Source organism: Hibiscus syriacus, unplaced genomic scaffold (genome assembly GCF_006381635.1).
Source record: "Hibiscus syriacus cultivar Baekdansim isolate YM2019G1 unplaced genomic scaffold, ASM638163v2 tig00111151_pilon, whole genome shotgun sequence".
Taxonomy (NCBI): domain Eukaryota; kingdom Viridiplantae; phylum Streptophyta; class Magnoliopsida; order Malvales; family Malvaceae; genus Hibiscus; species Hibiscus syriacus.
The window spans coordinates 292,182-313,318 of NW_024062999.1; the positions used below are offsets into that span (position 1 = coordinate 292,182).

At 34.0% G+C, this 21,137-nt stretch overlaps 1 protein-coding gene and 1 pseudogene across 1 annotated transcript; one reads left to right on the forward strand and one right to left on the reverse strand.

Annotated features, from left to right (window-relative positions):
• The first annotated feature begins 9,077 nt into the window (after positions 1-9,077).
• On the forward strand, positions 9,078-14,823 carry LOC120154809 (annotated as a pseudogene).
• A 2,882-nt stretch (positions 14,824-17,705) lies between these two features.
• Positions 17,706-18,600, reverse strand: LOC120154801 (protein SRC2-like). Its single transcript, XM_039166451.1, has one exon. It carries the CDS (start codon positions 18,573-18,575, stop codon positions 17,706-17,708), a length of 870 nt encoding a protein of 289 aa, XP_039022382.1. The 5' UTR covers positions 18,576-18,600.
• Positions 18,601-21,137: the final 2,537 nt, after the last annotated feature.

The following is a 21,137-nucleotide window of genomic DNA, read 5'->3' on the forward strand; positions in this document are numbered from 1 at the left end:
GATTTTATCATATCTTAATCAGAAAATTAACGTCCAAGTTAAACGACCATTAATTTTTTAACAAAAAGACGAGTTTGGAACATATAATAGTCGAGTCAAAATTTTGTAACTTTCAATAATTGATGGACTCAACAAATTAACACCGTATAATCAGAGGACCACATATATAGGTCAAATTCGAACTCAATCAAACACGATTTTACATTTAAAAACCCGATACTAAACCTATTCCAATCCTTTTTTTTTATTAAATCCAACTTTATAAAATCTGATTAAATCTAAATCCATTAAGTATCTACCGGCGATCAAAACAACACCAAAACATGATGTTAGGGATCTTTTTGAAAAAGGAAAAATCAGTAGGATGATGAAACAGAAATTAAGTAATAGGTGATTGATTAAATAGGTAATTTACCCTAATAAAATAGGAAGGATAGTTGGGTAAGAGTCATCATGAATTCAATATTATAAATTGGAAAGTTTAACCAATGAGGAGATGAAAGGACTTTGATCCTTAAGAAGCATTAAGAATAAAGTCGTCCATTTTCAAGTGCCAAAATAGTATATGGAAAGTGCTTAGAAAATGCATATACAAATTACAAGCAACAAAGGTGTTTAGAAAGTGCCTAGAAGTTCTCCTTGTGGAAATCGAATTTGGTGCTGGTCTTCCTTGAAAACTCTTGAGATAACCTTCTTAGCTCCCCTGTTAGTCCAGGTGCACCACAACATATATAATTTTATATTTTATGTTGTTTAATATTTATGTCATCGTGCAGCCACCGCGCCGCCGTGTCGATAAATAGATCTTTCTTTTAGTTTAAGAAATGAAAATTAGAGTATGCTATTGGAAATACTGATATGTATCAATATATGATTATGTAGATATTGAACATAAATCTGTTCCGGAACAATCAAAGAATTAGAATCAATTTGAATTAAGTGAGGCTAAGGTGAGTGCTTAATAGAATTATAGTTTAATGGAATTAAGACTTGTAATAAATTGAAAATAATAAAAAAATTAGTTACACATGTTGGAAACCCCACCACATTCATGCACACCATTTTTTATTTTAAATTTTGGTAGGTTTAGTAAAAGAATTGGTATATTTAGACTAACCCTTCTAAATTCATCCATGCTTGCAGATACAATATTTCGTATGCAAGTTAATTATGGGTGTACATGCCTTCTCCAAATCATCAACACTGCAATTAATGAACTAAAATTCTACTCCATCGTGAATCACACCCTCACACTCGTTGCACAAGATGCTTCCTACGTTAAAAGGTTTACCAGCGACTATATGATGATCAACCTTGGACAAACCATGGATGTTTTAGCTGTCGCCAACCAAAACGCCGGACGTTATTACATGGCTACTAGACCTTTCTCCGATGCTGCTTTTCGGCCCGTTGACTTCATTACCACTGGAGTTTAGATGGGGGATGATTTCCCTAGTAAATATCTCAGATTTGGTGGGATTTAGGCTATTTTTAATGGGGTTTTAGATTTGGTTGTTTGCTGATTTGATTTGCCACACTGTTCGGTTGGATTTGATGACGAAGGCAATGTGGGAGTCCTCGTAGCCGGTTCACGCGTCGGGGAGCAGAGCGGTGGAGCTCACACACTAGTTGGATGGTCGATCAACACTGTAGGTGGTGGTTGTTGACACATTTAGGGTTAAAAACCCTAGATGGAGTTGCATCTGGGACATTGATTTTCGTCAGATCTGACGGTGGAGATCGTGTGATGCATAGAGGCTGCTGAGGGTTCAAGAAACCCTAAATGAAACTTCCAATCATTTAATAATGAATGCTCAAATATCTTTGCAGACGTCAAGCTTAAACTCGAAGCTTTTAAAAAGAACAATCATCCCTTTAGTCATTGAGGTTACTCAATTTGTTGCTAAGGCATCCAATTTATTAAATATTGTGGGTTCGCAAAAACTTGATTTGATTTTTTTATATTTATTTAATTATAGATTATGCTTTATTTTATATTTGTTTTTTTATTTTATTTTAGATTATTTTTATTTTTATTTTTTTTTAGTTTTAGTTTTTGTTATTATTTTAAGTCTTGAATGTTTTTTTATGAAAATACTAGTTTTTTATTTTTCAATTTTTTATTTTATATATTTATGTATATAATATAAATATTTAAATAGATTTAATTTTGGAATAACATACAATTATTATTGATGAGATAAAAAAACATTTCAAATATCACATATGAAAAGCTATGCTCATGACCTTAAATAGTTGGTACAAAAATGTCATCAATAGACTATATTTCTTTAGTTATATATTTTTGGCTTAAATATACAAAAGGTGCCCAATGTATGCATTTGATTCTAGTTTAGTGTCTAACATTTATTTTGTTCTAGTTTGGTGCCTAACGTTTTATTCTGTAATTCAAATTGAGTTGAGCCATGGCAGACCGTTAAATTTGACCGCTAAATGCCACTTGTAATGATTTTTTAATATTAAAAATGATTTCTCCCTCTCTTCCTCTTTCTCTTCGCCAGTAAAGTCCCTGAACTGTGTAACAAGTAAGCACCGAAGGCCAAACAGGGATCATGTGGATCCACAGGCAGCAAATTTGGATTAAGAAACAAAAGTATTGTTTCAATTGCTTGAACCAGAGACAACAAGGTTCGATAAGTTTCAATTGCTTGCTTGGGCCGTTCCCGAGCAATATGAGGTACAACTATCAATCTAAGAAGTTGTCTGTCATCAAGGGTTGAGTTTTGATCACCGTTCGATGGTGAGTATTTTTGTGGTGGTAATTCGAGCTGGGGTGGCCGGACGGCAGCGGATTTGGCCGATAAAGGAGTCGATGGTGAGATGTTGATTTGGGGGTTAGGGATTACAAATTTGGGGAAAATGGGATAGCTCAATCAAGGGGAAATAAATTTCACCGGGTATTAAAAATGGGCAAATTCAGGTTCTAATCCTTGCATTCACCAAGACTTCCTTAAATTGTCTACTAGTTACTAAATTTTATAATTTAGTCCCCAAAATTTCAACCTTTTTGATTCTTTTATTTTCTTTCTAATTTTTTTTCTAAAAATTGGGCTGTGACAGTACAATTTTGGTATCGATACTCTAGGGGAGTATCGATACTTCCCATAGGAGTATCAATATTTCTTCTTCGTTTTCAATAGAAATCAGTTGTGGATTATTGATACCCTTAATGGAGTATCGATACTAAAAGGGTGGTATCGATACCGAGAGGTTAGTATCTATACCAGAGTGCATTTTTGAGAATGAAAGTTCAGGGGCTTTAAAAAAATATGAGGTTTCCCAAAACTCTTTAATTCCTCTCAAATAAAACTACAAGTGAGAACAAGAATAATGTTAACTACAACTAGCCTTGATTGAATACTCGGGAAAAGATCAGGACACCCAGGTTACTTTAGTAACTGATACTAGTATCAATGAATATAATCAGTCTGAATATCCTTAGGTAGTGCGCGACGCACTTTAAACTGACTAACTAGAGCCGAGGCCTGACACTCTCGAGGGGTGGGTTAGTCAAGGGTGTTGTGTTCGATGTAGAGTTCCGAGACTAGAGGGGTGCTTGAGCTCCGAGATGCAGAACCCTTAATCGCACCATGATGTCTACCATAGAGTACAGAGTGGGTATACGAGTATACTCACTGATGCATTAAACTTGATAGTTGGAGAATTTATTGAACACTTTTAGTATGATTTAGTTGTTAGTGTGACATTGGGCTAGTAAACTCATCGTTTGAAATTTATTTCCTTACGCAGATTCGTAGGTGGAGCATTCAAGGAGCCTTTTGAGCATCCGAGATCCAGACCGAGTTCAGAGCATAATACGTCTCAAGTATTTCTTAGAGGACATGTATATTTATAGACTCTGTTTGTATATTCGAGTTGTAAGTTATTTGAAAAGTCAATATGTATATTTTTGATATTTTTATTTTGAGATCTCCCCGATTTAAATACTTTATTTATACTTTATGATGAACTTCTTTATTGGACTAGTTTTCAAATGGTCGTTTTTAATAAAAAATTCAGGAAAATTTTAGATTAACCATTCCGATGGTTCCGTGTAGCATTCTAATAAGTCACTTGTGTGTCGTACTGATTTAGAGTGTTACAAAACCACTAGTTTAAAACTAAAAAGTAATTATATCTTTTGATTTTTGAACAAATAACAAACCACTACAAAACAAGCATTTTACCCTGATTAATATAAGGTTGGAAACAATCTTGTTACTTTGGACAGAATATAACCAACTAATCATTACTTTTTTTAAGTCAGATGATTATAACTTTTTATAATCGGGTGACTCCATAATAAGGTTCTTATAATCGAATGACTATTTAAATATTTTACCCTAGTGAATATAAAGTTGGAAACAATCTTTCTTGTAATTAGGAAAACATATCAAAGAGAATACGGGTATTCTCCTCATATGACAGTAATACCAATTATGGAAACAATCTTTCTTGTAAGGAAAAAGATCAAATATATTTTGAATATTATTGGATCACTTCTCTCCAATAACTTGTCCCCTCGGCCACTTATAACTTCAAGAGAATTTGCATGTATTTTCCCACTTAGGGCACCATATTATGAAGAGTTTTAAGGTGTATGCCATTTTCATGCTGGTTCTCCTTGTTGCAGCAGGTAAACCATTCATTGATTTACTCGATCATAATTCTTCTTATAATTTAACGTCGATTATAATAAAAAAAATAGTTATTATTCGTAATTTTTTATTGTAATATTTTCGTTTGATCATTTCAAATATATAGGAAAAGAAGCAGTAGGAGAGGTAACATGCCAATCAATTGTAAATCTTACTGGTTGCTCACACTTGGCTTGCTTGACAAAGTGCGCAATTTCATATGGAGCTTCTGCTAGAGGAGTTTGTGTTGGGTTTCTCTTTTACTGTCGATGTACTTATCCTTGTTAACCTTTTTTTAAAAAATTGTGTATGATGTGACCAAATCTCATTAATAATGAATAAAAAACTTTTTTATTGTATTCTTCCTAAATTTTTTTTGGGTTTTATATTTTTGTTTTCGTATGAGTTTTGGGTTTAAATTTTGAGAATATTATAAGCGGCGAAAAAATTTAGGAAAATAGAGGTATTTGAGAATTATTTTGATATTTAAGTCATTTTTTACAATACATGTGAAATTTGTTATAGGAGGTGACGAGTTCAATAGGATATATTAAAATTTTAAAAAATAAAACTTGTCATATAAAATGTAATAAAATTGTATGGAATTTATCACGAGGAGCGGCGAATTTCAATTATTCATTATATTTTATGACACTTGTCAACGTCTCATGACGAGTTCCACGTACACCGTAACAAATGACCTAGATCATAAAATAGTTATCAAACACCTCTATTTTTTAAACTTTCTCCCGCATGCATTGTCTGGCCGAATAACTCAATTTTTTTTGGTGATTATTGTCCTCATTTTTTTTCTATATTTGGGTGCATTATAATCCTGATTTATTCCTTTAATAATATTAATGAATTTATTGCCATAGTTAAAAAATATAAAGAAACTATCACTTAATTGGATGACGTTAGGAATGAAAATGAAAGATTCAAAAGTTTGGGGACCAATTTAGAATGAGTGTCATAGTTTGGGGATGAAATTGGAATGCTCAAAAGTTTAAGTACTAATTTAGATTAAAAAGTAACAGTTTAAGGTTAAAATTAGAATATTCAAAAAATTTAAAGATTAATTTAAAATAGGGATTATAGTTTGAGGACATACAATGCAATTAACTAGAATTACAAGATAGTATATGTTAAAAAAACTTCTATTCATTTGATAACGAATGCTCAAATATGTTTGTAGACGTCAAAGCTTAAACTCGAAGCTTTTAAAAACAACCATCCCTTTAATCATTGAAGTTGTTCAATTTGTAACTAAGGTATCCAATTTATTAAATATTGTGGGTTCGCAAAAACTTGATTTGATTTTTTAATATTTATTTAATTATAGATTATGCTTTATTTTATATTTTATTTTAGATTTTTTTAGTTTTAGATTTTGTTATTATTTTAAGTTCTTGAATGTTTTTAATATGAAAATACTAGTTTTTTGTTTTAAAATTTTTTATTTTATATATTTATGTATATAATATAAATATTATATAGATTTAATTTAGGAACAACATACAATTATTATTGATGAGATAAAAAAACATTTCAAATATCACATACGAAAAGCTATGCTCATGACCTTAAATAGTTGGTACAAACATTTCATCAATAGACTATATTTCTTTAGTTATATATTTTTGGCTTAAATATATAAAAGGTGTCCAACGTATGTGTTTAGTTTTAATTTAGTGTCTAATATTTATTTTGTTCCAGTTTAGTGTTTTAATATTTTATTCTGTAACTTAAATTGAGTCAGTGATGAAATGACCATCCAACTTAGTTGGTAGACCGCAAGGTTCTTAACCTTGAGGTCGTGAGATCGAGTCCCACAGAGGGTATTTCATAATTTGGAGGTCTCCCACGAAAGCTGCTCTCAATCTAGAGTTAGGACAGCCTACTATCCTAGCTCCCCTTACCCCCATTACATACGGGAATAAGGAAATTGAGTCAGTGAGGTACAGCTATCAATCTAATAAGTTGCCTGTCAGCAGAAAGTATTAATGCCAATAACTTCCATCCTCTTCCCGAGTTTTCAGCCACCATGCTAGAATACTTCATTGCGTTGTTGAAGGCTACATCAAAATTCCTCTTAACTGCATTTTCCAGACTGAGGTCAAGCAAAAGCCAAGGAACTTGTAGCAGCATTCCCATAGCAAATGCCAATGAACTTATGGGCTTGAACATTGAAATGTCCATTCGCTTCATCTGCCAAATTGATCACATTACGAGCAAAAGCTATTCCATGACGAGCATGCTTTGGATCTTGAGGAGATATATAAGCACCAAACAATAAAGCAAGGATATGAGGTTCGTGCTTTGCTTCGGACAGGCCGGAAACCTCTTTAACAAGTTCAATGCCACCTCATTCTGGCCAGCAGCAGCATAACGAAGAGCAAGAAAATACCACCTCTCGGCTCTTTCATATATGCCTGGAGGGGCCTGCTCCCCATCCTCTGCTAGTAATTCAAACAGCTCAGTAGCTGAGAGAGCATTTAACGGAGGATTGGTACATTAATCCTACTATGAACCAGGAGTTTCAAATCAGGGAGCTTGGTTTTCTCGTTCCCTTAACTCTTCAACCAACCTGAGGAGGTCGGCGATGTCAGAGGGACAAGGCTGGACCTGGGCTGAGGATCGAGGGAAGTAAACGCCGAATGAACGTGAGAAACCCGCCTTGTGGGAAGTGTTCGTTTGTTGTTAGCTGAGCTTGAAGATGACAATGGGGGTTTTGATGGAGTTTCTTGCTTTGGGGTTGAAGATTTCAAGATTTCCCAAACCATTTACTCGTCGATCTTCGCTCTTCCCTTCACTTTTACTTCCTTCCTCGTCGCCAAATCCTCCGTTTATTATTCTATTTATAACAGTGGTGATGGTGGTTTAATCGGTAGCTTTTCTATGGCTACAGAAGGAATCAGATACCTTATGACCGACCATTATCGAGATCCAATTTTTACAAATATGGATATCCAACTTTTACGGATTAGAATCCAATTATAAACAGATTGTCCACTCTCACGATTGGTCAAGATAGTAATTTTTATTATCATTTTGATTTTTTCTATTTTGGACTCTCAGATTAGATTTGGATACGTAATTTACATTTGTGAATAGTTTTTTTTTTCACGTCACTCGATTCTGATTTGTATGTTATTTGTGGTCTTTAAATAGATTGATATCATTCTGCAATTCGTTTGATGATGCAATCAGAATTGTTCGTAAATACCATTTGTTTGAGAATATTTTGTTAAGTTTTTAAACATTTTCTTTACATGGTCATTGTATGATTATAAGTCATTAGTTTTCTTGTGTTAATGGTTACATAAAAATGTCTTTATTATGTTTTAAGTTTACGGTGGTTGTGGTTCAAGCTATTGAAAGAGCATAAAATTAAATACAAACAGATCTGATCGCATCGGCAAACGACCTACAAAAGGCGATCAAGCTATTGAAAGAGTACCGACAAACCACAAATCAAACTCGAGCGACGTAAAAAACTATCAACGAATGTAAATCGAGTACCCAAATCCAATCTGATGGTCCAAAGCAGGAAAGATCATAAGATACCAAATAAGCGCCATCTTGATCAGTCGTGACGATGTGTGACGATGTGAAATCAACCCTTAAAAATGATAAATAAAAAACGACCAAAGAACCGAAAAATATGTAAAAAAAACATAAGAAAATGTGCCATAAAGACATATGAAAACGTGTAACATAGACAGACTTATTGAAAATAAAAAAAAATAAAAGAAAATAAAGATATGATATAAAAAAAAAAGAAATAAAGAATACAAACAATCGAGAATCAATATTAAAGTTGGTGCTCCTACCGATCAACAAAGACGAAAAAGAAAAGATATGAACATCACACAGACAATATAAAACTAAATTTTTAAGATTTCTTTTATTTTCTTTCTTAAAAAGTAAATAAATATTGTTGTTGTTGTTTTTAATTTTTCTAATAAGATATTTTGAATGTGATAATTTTAAAATTAAAAAGAAATACATTTAGTGAGTTAGAAAGGTATATTTAAATTTTTTATGAATAAATAATAAATAAAATACTTATCTCTACTTTAAAACGGTATGTACAATTATTTTCAATATTGGTAATGTATGATATAATTATTTTTAAATAATAAAATTATCTTAATATAATTTAAATTTATTGAATGCACAACAACAATTTTAAGTCGAATACAAAAAAGGCAAAACAACACTAGAATTAGGCTAAACGACATCATTTTCATGATGTAGCTTTATTGACGGTTCACTCCTGTGCATACTTTTTAGGGTAAAATATATATTTGGTGCCTAAATTATTACTTTTGTTCCAATTTGGTACACAGACTTTATTTTGGTGCCTAATATTTAGTTTAGCTTTATTTTGAAGATGCAGTGGAGCCAAGAGTTAGATTGGGCTTGCCAAGAGTTAGCTTTATTTTGATGATGCAGTGGAGCCAAAATTTCTGGTATCTAAAGCGCCTCTCAGATAGGTTAGAATTCTCGACTTATTTGCCTAATTTGTAGTATGATTTCAATCTTTTCATTAAATTCCGTTTTTCCCTTTAACTTTTAAATCCCTTAACTTAATTGTGTTTGCTTTGTGTTGATTTTGTGTACTGGGATGAAGCTCTCGTCACTATGTTGAATGCGTTACTAATTTGTTTATTTCTTAAAATAAGTTCTATCGTTTGTCTCTGTAAATTACATTTGCCTGCCCTAGTGAAAGACTTGAGTTTCTAGATTCTACGGCTAATGTTAAGTGTATTAGAAACTTTAGAAAATGGGAAAAAAGAAAGAAAGAAAGGGAACTCAGCTGAACCAAGTAGCTTTTGCTTTATTTATATAATTGAAGTATGTTTGACCGTAGGATGGATTTTGTTTGCTCTTTGGTTGACAGTCCTTATGAAACGGGAGGAAACGTTGTGTCCTCTGATCAAGTTATCGAGAAACTTATTGAAATGGGGTTTGAGAATTCTGATGCTGTAGAAGCTGTAAAAGCCATAGGACCATCAGTTGATGCTGCGGTTGAGTATGTTTTGAATGGTTGTGGTAGGGATACACTCAGTTCATCGACTAGTTCTCAAAGTTCTTCAAGGGATTTAAAGAGTTTGGGTAAGAGAGTTATGACCACTTCCCAATGTAAAGGTCAAGTGCGACAGTCCACGATATGGGATCATTTTCAGTCCTCAAGGAAACCTAAGCGAAGCAGAGGTAATGATGTATCTGATGGGGTTGTGTCCAGAACCCAGGTGCTGCCTAGTCTTGAGGAAGAACAAAAGGGACCATTTCTCCTTATAAATAATCAATTAGAAAATGTGGCAGAACCATTCCAAGTTAGCTGTGCCGAGGAGCCGGATGTTGGATCAAATTGGGGGCCAAAGGTTCATGGTTTATTAAGAAAGCATTTTGGTTATTCATCCTTGAAGAGTTTCCAGAAGGAAGCCTTGGCTGCTTGGCTTGCACACCAAGACTGTCTTGTTCTTGCAGCAACGGGATCTGGTTAATCTTTATTCACTTGCGTTTCTTGTTTTTTCCATTCACTTTATAATTTCATAACTTGGAGAGTACTTTGCCTTCTGCAGGGAAGTCTCTCTGTTTTCAGATTCCAGCATTATTAACAGGAAAGGTTGTAGTTGTTGTTTCTCCTTTGATAAGCTTGATGCATGATCAGTGCTTAAAATTATCAAAACTTGAGGTCTCTGCTTGTTTTCTTGGATCTGGACAACCAGACAGCAGTGTGGAGCAGAAAGCGATGAGAGGAATGTATAGTATTATATATGTTTGTCCAGAAACAATTCTGAGGTAGATGCGTTCATTGCATCTTGCATGTCTCTGAACATTTTAATTCTTTATTTTGTTTGTAATCGAGAAACTACTAGTACTTTTGTGCAGACTAATAAAACCTCTTCAGAGGCTAGCAGAAATCAAGGAATCACATTGTTTGCAATTGATGAAGTCCATTGTATATCTAAGTGGGGCCATGATTTCGGCCTGACTACGGGTATGTATTCCTTTGTATTATTTATTTGGTCCTTTCTCATTTTTAATGTCACCTATCTTTTTATAATTTGTAATTTTATTTAATTATGTCTTTCTAAGTTGTATGTATATGTTCCACTGTCAGGCGATTGTCTATTTTGCGAGAGAATTTCAGTGCTAGAAGTTTGAAATTCTTGAAGTATAACATCCCAATTATGGCATTGACTGCAATTGCAACAGTTCGGGTTCGACAAGACATTCTTGATTCTTTGTGCATGTCAAAGGAGACAAAGTTTGTGGTTACTTCATTCTTCCGTCCAAATTTACGATTCTCAGTGAGTTTTCACTTGTTTCGACGTGTTTTAAATCACATTTGGTTTTTTTTCCTCTTCTGCTTTCTCCATCATTTTTCAAGCTTACACTTGTCTAATTTTATCTTGTTCAAATTTCCTTTATAATGCACAAACTGAACTTCTCTCTAGTATCTCTTATCATGAAATCCTGTGTTTTAGTGGAACCTTAAAAAAACATTTCTTCTCTTACAGGTGAAACACTGTAGAACATCTGCGTCTTCATATAGAACGGATTTCTGTCAACTAATAGATGTTTATGCTAGAAAGAAAAAGATTGATGGAATGAAACAACCTCCAGGTTTTCATGAATTTCATTGTCAATCTGATCCAGATGATTTTTCTGCAAGCGATTTTAATGACATTGAAGAAAGTGATTATGAGAATTCAGAAAAGGAAAATGGTCCAATTTCTTCGAGGGATAGGGAAATGTCAGCTGAGTACTTAGAAAATGATGTCGATATCTTTCAGAGTGTGGAAGATTGGGACGGTATAATCTTCTGGGACTTTAATTTGATCTTTTACGTATGCTATCATTTGGCTTATGCTATAGACATGAAAAGATTCCAGCTTCACAGCATTTCTGCTATATATTAATTGCTTTTGTTTTCAGTTGCCTATGGTGAATTTGGTGGACAAGTTCTTTGTGAAGAATGGAATTCACATGGGCCAACTGAGACAATTGATCCACCTCTGCAAGAGCCTTTGGAATAAGGTCCGACCATCATATATGTTCCCACAAGAAAAGAAACGCTGAGCATTGCAAAGTATCTTTGCAAATTTGGAGTAAAGGCTGCTGCTTACAATGCAGCGGTAAATATTTATGGAAAATTTACTCTGTTTATGCATTGATGCATATCACATCCTTGCAATCACTAAGCACTAGTTCTTTCAACTTTTAAGTTTGACTATCTTTTTTTTTCATCTGCATTCTTACTAAATCAAAACATCAATTTCTTGCAATCATTTAAACTCTATTTGTCATGTGATTTTGGACTGGGTGTCTGCTTGGTTCTTGTTTACTATGGCATTGTTTCTGTCATAGATACTGTTTTCCATGTTTCTTATTTTTACTGTCACTGTTCATGCTAACGAATCATCCTGTTGGTCCAATAAAACTGTCTTGGCATATTCTCTGGTTATTTGTCTGGTGTTTTTACTGGTAAACCTTGCATTCTAGGTTCTACATGAGTACATGCTAATGATAGGGAGATTTTTTTTTTTGTATGATAAATAGCTATATATAAGTTTCCCCCACTTTTCTTTTCAGTTGCCAAAATCACATTTAAGGCAGGTTCACAAGGAATTTCATGAAGACTCCCTAAAGGTAAGGTTTATCATGATTGACCTAGGTAGTTAATTGGTTCTGCGTGATTCTATATTTTTATTGTAATCTGTTTGTAAAGTTTTCCAGAAATTACATCGTTTTAGTATTAGATATTTAGATTTCTTTAAAAAATTCAGTTACTTTTCTGATTCTCAAAAGTCAAAACCATTTTACTTTTAGGATGAAGCCTAGATATGATTGCATATACAATGATGAGCTTCATTCTCTCTCTATAAAATGGTTGTTACATAGCTGTTGATGAATCTGCTTTTGTTTGTTCTGCACTCTGTCTATGTTTTAGACCCTTTACATCCTTTTTCATTTTTTTTCCTGTATTGTTTATTGGGATCAAATGAAACTGTGTAGATTAACTACTGTTTGTCATCTTATCCAGTCATCTAACAGGCAAGGTTTCTATGCAGGTTATTGTTGCAACAATGGCTTTCGGAATGGGGATTGACAAGTTAAATGTTCGAAGAATCATACATTATGGTTGGCCACAGGTTTATCTTCTGGCTTTGATGTATTGTGCATCTTCTGTTGTAACTTTTATGCCTATTATTTTACGGGTTTATGTCATATGTTGGGGGTATAATTCTCTCTTTTTTGTTCACTTGAGCATTAAAGCTTGATTCTGCTTGCAGAGTTTGGAAGCATATTATCAAGAAGCTGGTCGAGCCAGAAGGGATGGAAAATTAGCATGTTGCAGTAAGCCTGTTTTCTATTTTAGAATATATGTCAATCATTGTCAAAGGAAAATCATATGTACTTTGTTTTCTAACTGAGAACTAATACATTTTACCCTTAACAGTACTATCTGAGGCTTGTTTTTGATCAGCTTCTTTACCCGCTATTTTGGGTACATTTTTAATGTGAACTTGATCTGCACTCTTTCTGCTAGCAGTTTTATATGCAAACTTATCAAGAGTACCAACACTACTGCCTAGTAAAAGAAGCGAAGAACAGTCAAGAACGGCTTATAAAATGTTATCTGAAATTTTCAGGTTTACATAAAAATATGTTCTTGTTTTGCTCTCTTTCCTCTTTGATGTTTTATCACAACTTTTTATTCACTTGCAGATATGGAATGAATACTTCTTGTCGAGGGAAAATCCTTGTCGAGTACTTTGGGGAGGATTTCGGTGATGAGAAGTGCCTCTTGTATGTAAGCTTATTTTAAGGTTTTGTATGGTACCATATGCAATGTTATTTTGGGATTTTTCATTTTTGTATGAATACTTATTGTTATATATTTGAAAGGGAAATCAATCTAGAACTATAAAAAGATAAGTTTATAACTGTTTGTGTGTATGTGCATATATATATATATATATATATTCTAACTATTTTAGTGAAATTCCTTTTCCTCAGGTGTGACGTTTGTGTTGATGGACCTCCTAAAATGCAGGATATGAAAGAGGAGGCAAATATTTTTATGCAAATTATTGCGGCTCGTTATGTAAGTGTGGTTTTTTCATTTTTGTGGTCTAATTTCTTACATTGCATTAGAAACTTGAAGACAACATGAAATTAAGATCAAATTATACACTGGGGATCAATTGGATTTAGTTTCTGAAATATTCCATTCATGATATTCATATAAAAATTGCAGGCAGAGAGCAGTTTCATGGACGGTACATATGATGATTCTCTGTGTAGTGATATTGAACGGAAAAAATTCGTAGCGAAGCCAAACCTCAGAACCTTTGTTTGTAAAATAAGGGAGCAGGTGATGTACCTCTCGTCCCTGAATCTACCTGGTTTAACATGTGGTATATATGTTCTTCTATCTGATGATTGCCATATGATGGCCATATGCAGTCTCAAAAATTTTGCAACGATGGATCTGCTGTGGTGGAGAGGCCTTGCTCGAATCATGGAAGCTAAAGGATTTATCGGAGAGGGGAACGATAAGGTATACGCTTAACAACCGGCCTTCCCCGATTTTAGTCCATGAACAAAATATTAAGTCCTCTTTCATTGCTCCTTTTTATTGGTTGTTCATTTCTTTTCTTAGATTCCATAAGGCTTGCATTTCTAACACACGAAACGACACGAATATATCTCATGAGCACTCCGGTTTATTGTTTAACCGTGCAGATCCATGTTCAGATCAAATTTCCAGAACCAACAAAAGGGGGACTGGCGTTTCTCCAGTCTGAAAGTGATGAAGCTTTCTGTGTTTACCCGGAAGCAGATATGCTTCTCTCAATGAGAAAACCGAGAGCTTATTCCAGTTTCTCCGATTGGGGAAAGGGCTGGGCTGATCCTGAGATCCATCGTCAGCGTTTGGAGAAATGCCGGTCATCCAACATGAAACCCGAGAGGCAAGAAAAAGAAGATCGAAAAAACATTTCTCGGATACTAGTACTTCTCGGGGTAGAATATCCGCGAAAATCTCGAAACAGAAATGGTGAGTTTGAATATTTATTCTTTCCACATGATCAGAGTGGACAAAGTTTAGAGGATTAAACCATTTCACGAAGCAAACAGTGGAGCAAGAGTATCAAGCAAGCAACCAAGAACGTGTTAATGTAGAAGCAAGGCATCTCCTTTTCTCTACATAAACAAGACTTCATTTCTCATTCTCCTAATAAACAGAAGCGTCTCGATGGACTATGTTCGAATAATTTTCGCAGTTTTCGGCTTCTCCACTTCGCTCATTTTCGTTCTCCCCGGTTTGAAGAAATGGCAAAGGCAACAGGTTTTGATAGAGAAGCTAAGGATCATTAGCCAGGCATTGGAACATGCTGAAGAAAGAGCTATGAGGTTCCAAGAAAGGCATGACCGTATACTTGGCCAAATGTGTTCTTATTATATGGTTAATCAAGAGCTTGAAGACGCCGTGGCCGGCGCTCGGACCGCCATGAACGAGGCTTTGGAGTTTGCTGTTGGATTGAGGAAGATGCAATTGCAGATTCTGAGGTCCATCGATGAAATTGATGCTTTTCATGTTGGATAGATTAAAATGTCAATCATGGAGAATTAAAGTAATTTTCTTTTCCCTTTTCAATTCACTTTAAAGATGATTTTTGAAGTTATTGTATATAATAATATTTTCATCTACAATATTGAAACATATAAAAAATATTAGTCATTATATTTAAAAAGGGGCCGGGTCCGCTTACATTATTTAAAAATAAAAAGTTTTAAATTTTTTTGAGATCGTTGGATGAAAAAAAAATCAAAGTCTAAGATTAATAGTAAAATTAAGAATATATTCACTAAAATAATAATAAATTAATCTCAGCCTTTGATATCTCTTCATCCAATGATTCTAAAAGAGTTTTGTACCATATAAATGGATTTTAACCCATTTAATAATATATGTAAAAGCACTTTTTTAGAAAAATTGACGAGAAAATCAGTTATTATTCGTCATGGTACTAAATGAAATATTTACATAAAAATATGTATTATAAAATGAAAGTTATAATTTAAGGATAAAATAATAACAAATAAAATTTTGAGAATCAGTTTAGAATGAAAATCATTTTTTAAGAATATATAATATAATTAACTCTATATGTATATATTTTACGGTAAATTGTACCAGTGGTCACTTAACTAAAATCTCCTTTTATTTTGACAATTATTTTTTAAATTTTGTCGATTAGATTATCCAATTATTTGAATGCATCAATCAAGCCAATTGTCGTTAATATTTAATGGAAGTGCTGACATGTCATTAATAAAATTGGCATAATTACACATTTAATCCTCATTACTTACACATTTTATCAAATTAGTTATAATTTTTAAATTAGTTTACAATACATTTAATCTTCCAATTATATAAAGATATGTGCTATAATAATAATACTGGATAAAATTTTTCTTAATTTAATTTTTATTAAAGATTTCTTTCCTCCAATCAGACGATGACACCTGACATCATGTGGAAGAAAAATAAATAATGTGTGAAGATGTTTCACAACATTTCTTATTTAACTTATATTATAAGGAATGTCAAAAAATGAAAACAAAAGTAACATAAAATAACTCGAACCATAGCTTATTGCGAAATATAAAAACCAACTTACACTCGTAATTTAAAATAGATATTATTAATTAACTAAAGATATTAAATATAATTTAAAAATATAAAAATCTTAAATTTAATTGATAGGGTGAAAGTGAAATGATCGACATTAGTGGAAAGTGAACTAGTATTTCGGGTTTTGAGTACGGATGGGCATGATACCTAAATCAGACGGGTTTCGATCTGATCCAATCTGATTGAGTCAAATATTTTTTTAAAAAAAATTAAATTCGGGTCGGATTGGATCGTGTCAGGTTCGTGTTTAGAGTAAAAAATACATAACCCAAAAAATTATATTTTTACCTTATATATTTAGGGAAAATTACACTAATACAATCTATATATTATTTTCTTTCAATTAAATCTTTATTTTTACTAAATAAAAATAATATTTTTTAATAATTATATTATTTCAAATTGGTCGTGTCGGATTCGGATCGAATGAAAGGTGTATATTTTTTGGGTCGGATTCAGATCAGATGAAGGATTTATAATTTTCAGATCAGTCAGAAGGACAAAATCCGACCCGACCCATACCTATCCCTAGTTTTGACGGGCTGCAATCAGATAGCATAGAACACATGGGATATAATTTTTTTACTGTTCAACCAGGTTTTTGTTCAGAAAATTCCAAGGAATCATTATGTGGCTGTTTGGTTCAGGGGATCTGGAATTACCGGGGAATGATCCCTATAACACAAAACTTAACTAGAATCCATAGATTCCCACAAATCTCTCAAGGCCCGTTTTTTGTTCTATGCTTAAAAACTAATGAAATGGAACTTAAAACAAAGTTTGGAGGATGAAGATTGACATTCTCACTTTAGTTTCACCATACTAGACTTGAAATGCTCGAACTCTCACTTAGAATGCAAGAGGGAAGAAAGAAGAAGAGCATTTGGTGAGAAGATAAGGGGAGTGGTTCACATAATATAAGACAGGAGAATCTTCCTTGTATCTAATCATTGTTTCATTTTCATGAACATCTTTTGAGTTAAGCTAATTCGATACAAACCTGGGAACACCTATCAGAGCATCTTTATATGATCTTGCATCTCTTATAGTATACCTTTGCACCCAAACTTTGTTGCCCGTGATGGGTTCTCTGGCCTTCCTTGAGCCCCGACCTTCCTTAGTATCCATGAATACCCTAATATAGAAGTTCGGCTCAATCCATTAACCGTACATACTGATTGAAGATTCCTACTTGACCTTCTCATCTTTAAAAAGAAAGAAATTAATTTTAATAAAAATATTCTAAATTTTTTAAATTTAATTATAATTTTAAATACATTAAATATAGTTATATTTGAATTAAAATTTATAAATAATTTAATAATTTAAAAATCATAATCAAGGCCATCTTCAACACCAGCTTCATAGGCATCCTCAACCATATTACCGATCAACATTCCACCCAATAATCCACCGGCTATCCCCAATCCCAACCCTGCCCCCATCCCTCCTTTCTTCGACTTCTTCGGTTTCTGCTCCGACGGCGGGTACCCATATCCACCATTCGCCGTCGGATACACATACCCTGGAGCCAGTCCCTGCTGGTACCCATACGGCAGAGGAGGAGGATAACCACTGGGTGCAGGGTAAGCATACCCCACCACCCCCTGTGGAGGCGGAGCATGATGCCCCGAGCTCGGCTCCGGATAACCAGGCGGCGGTGGCGGATACGCCATAACCAGCTTCTCCCCATGTTTATTGCTCATATTGTTGTTTCTATCCACGTACATGGATGAGGACGCCGCGATCGGAGGCGGCGTGACGGATGGCATGGTGAACGGTTCCCTGAATTTGTAAGAGAAACTTAACACGCCTTTTGTCTTCCCGTTCGGCAACCTGACGCTATAACTCACGTTCTGGTACTCCACCTTGGAGTTCCCGTCGTTGTGATCGAGCAGGTCCTTGATCGGCACCTGGACGGTCCCGATCTCTTTGTCGCGGAGCATAAGACCGGACTTCAATCGGATCACGAGGTTGTGGTGGTTCCGACGGGCGATGGCCTCGTCGATGGTCATATTCATGGTGTGATTCCAGTTCGGGTATGCACCGCACTCCTTGTCGATGGGTGTTTTCTGCGCCGTGCGACGGTCACCGTTGACTGAAACGACGGCATAGACGTTCATCTTGGTGAAAATATTGACGTTCTTGAGGTCTTTGGCACAATGGAGATTGATTTCTAATGGCATGAGCTCCATTGTTGGAATTTTGGGGACGAGAATGAAAGAGACACGGGAGAATGGTAATGATTATATATAGGGATATACCAAATAGAATACGAACTAAATAAGGTGGCATCATTTTTAGCAGCAATATGTTTTTTTGGAGGGATTAATTATCCAACTAATCCTTTGGTTTAATTTAGTTTTAGTTAAATTCGAGATTCTTTTTTGATAATGACATCAATAAGTCTAAATTGATAATATCATTATTCTTCAAACGCCAATGTGATGCCAATATTTTTAAGAAAAATAATTAAGTATTTGATTGACGTGCAAATTTATTATTGATCTAATATAATTACTTATGAAACGGTGAAAAAAAATTACATGATCAGACATCGCATAAAAAATTTACCTTGTACAAGTCCCTGAATAGTTACTAAGGACAGGGGGATTTTTATTGTGTTCATCTTTGTAACAAGAGCAAATGTCTCAAAGTATTCTGTCCCATAGGTTTGAGAGTACTCCTTTGCCACCAACCTTGTTATCTGACTTACACTTGACTATAAATACCCATCTATATCCCACTGTTTTCTTCCCTTCTGTCAGCTTCACCAAATCCCATGTTCTATTCCTCTTTAGTGCTTCTATTTCCTCTTTTATAGCATTTTTCTAGTTCTCATTCTCTAATGCCTCAGATACAATCTTAAGAATTATAATAGCATTTAGGCTGGTAAGGAAGGCTTTGTGATTGGTGGATAAGTTTTTGTGTTGGTCATGAACAGATAGGAAGGATATTTTGTGGTACAAGTTCTTTTTCCTTTTCTAATGGAAATTTCAAAATCAAACATAGAATTATTTTCAGAATCATTTTGATCAGAATGAGTTTCAGAATGTACCTCAGACTGTATAGGAGCAGGAGAAGGGTATGATTGGATCTGCATAGGTGCTTTCTTCCTTGAGTAGACCAATAGGGGATGAGTAGTGTCCTGGATATTTGGTTGTGGTGTTTTAGGCTCTAATTATAGAGAAGTTGGAGTAGGAGTAGGCTGTGTTGTAGGAGAAGGAGTAGGTTGTGTTTGTTGTATTTGTTCAAAATATATAGGTATATGGAAGTTAATGAGGGGCTATATGAGAAACAAATATGCATCCTTATCTTCCCTAAATGATATCTCCCCCCTGAAGATAAGGAACAATAAAATAACATTCTTTTTCCACAAAAGTGACATCAGCAGACGTGTATTGTTTCTTATAGGTGGGTGATAACACTTGTAGCCTTTTTTAGTGGAAAAATAACCAATAAATATGCATTTAAATGCCTTTGGATCAAGCTTACCCCGGCCTTGAGAATGTATATGAACAAAAGCAACATACTCAAATATTCTAGGTTTTAGGTTAAGTGTTGGGCTAAAATTTGGAAAAATATTTGTGAGGACTTGAAGTGAACTTTGGGATTAAAGAGTTTTAGTGGGTAGTCTATTCATCATGTAAGTGGCAGTTAACACATCCTCTCCCCAGTAATGTTTAGGAACTTTTTTAAATAGAAGGGAACTTGTTATGGCGAGGATATGAAATTCTTCCTTTCTGCTACACCAGTCTGTTGGGGAGTATTTACATAGGAAGATTCATGTATGATAAATTTTTTTAGAAAATAGAGAGATATGACTTGATTAAAGTTGTCATTGACATTGTCTGATCTGAACTGCTTTATTTCAACCCCAAATTGAATCTTAATCATGGTGTAAAAGGTTTTAAAAGTAGAGCTAACATTTGATTTCTATTTAGTAGGAAGATCCATGTAACTCGAGTACAATCGTCTATAAATGACATAAATCATCTAGCACTAGTTATGTTAGGAATAGTGGAAGGCCCCCAAACATCATAATGAATAAGAGTAAAAGGACTGGATGTCTCTTTATTACTTGTTGGGAAATAAAAACGTTTATGTAACACCCCAGATTCTGGGTTTGTAGTTTCGGGTTTACCTTAAAGGTAAATGGACCCCGTGAATTTTATATTTTCAAGTTGTTGGGTTAATTGGTTTGAGTTTAGAGCCCAATTAGCAAAAAAAAAAAGAGACTTTAAGTTTTGAAATTAAAGAAGTATCAAAAAGGCACAATTATTCCATTTTAAAAGTTGAGCCTATTTATTTATTTCATTTTCTTTTCCCTTCATTTTCACGTTTCTTTTTTCTTCTTCTCCTCTCCAAGAATTTAGCCAAGGTAAGAGTTTAAGTCTTTTCGTGCTTCATTTTCATTTGTAATCCTTTTAGCAAAGTCTTTTTAACGTTTCAAGACATTTTATTTTAGGGTAAAAATGATCCCTATTTTGAAGTGTTGAATGTGTGTTAACTAGCACGAACCAACTTACCTCAGTGGTTAAAGGAATCGTTGTTGTTCCTAGAGGTCACGAGTTCGAACACCATCGACTGCAGCAGAGTGATTGAGCGTTCATTTCAAATGGTTGAGAGTATATTTAGAACAAATATTACTTTGTTAATCACCTTAGCTTAATAAAAAAAAGATTGTGTGTTAACTAACGGTTTCCATATATAAATAGGGTTATTTGCTCGGGTTATTTGCTCCAAAATGAAACGTC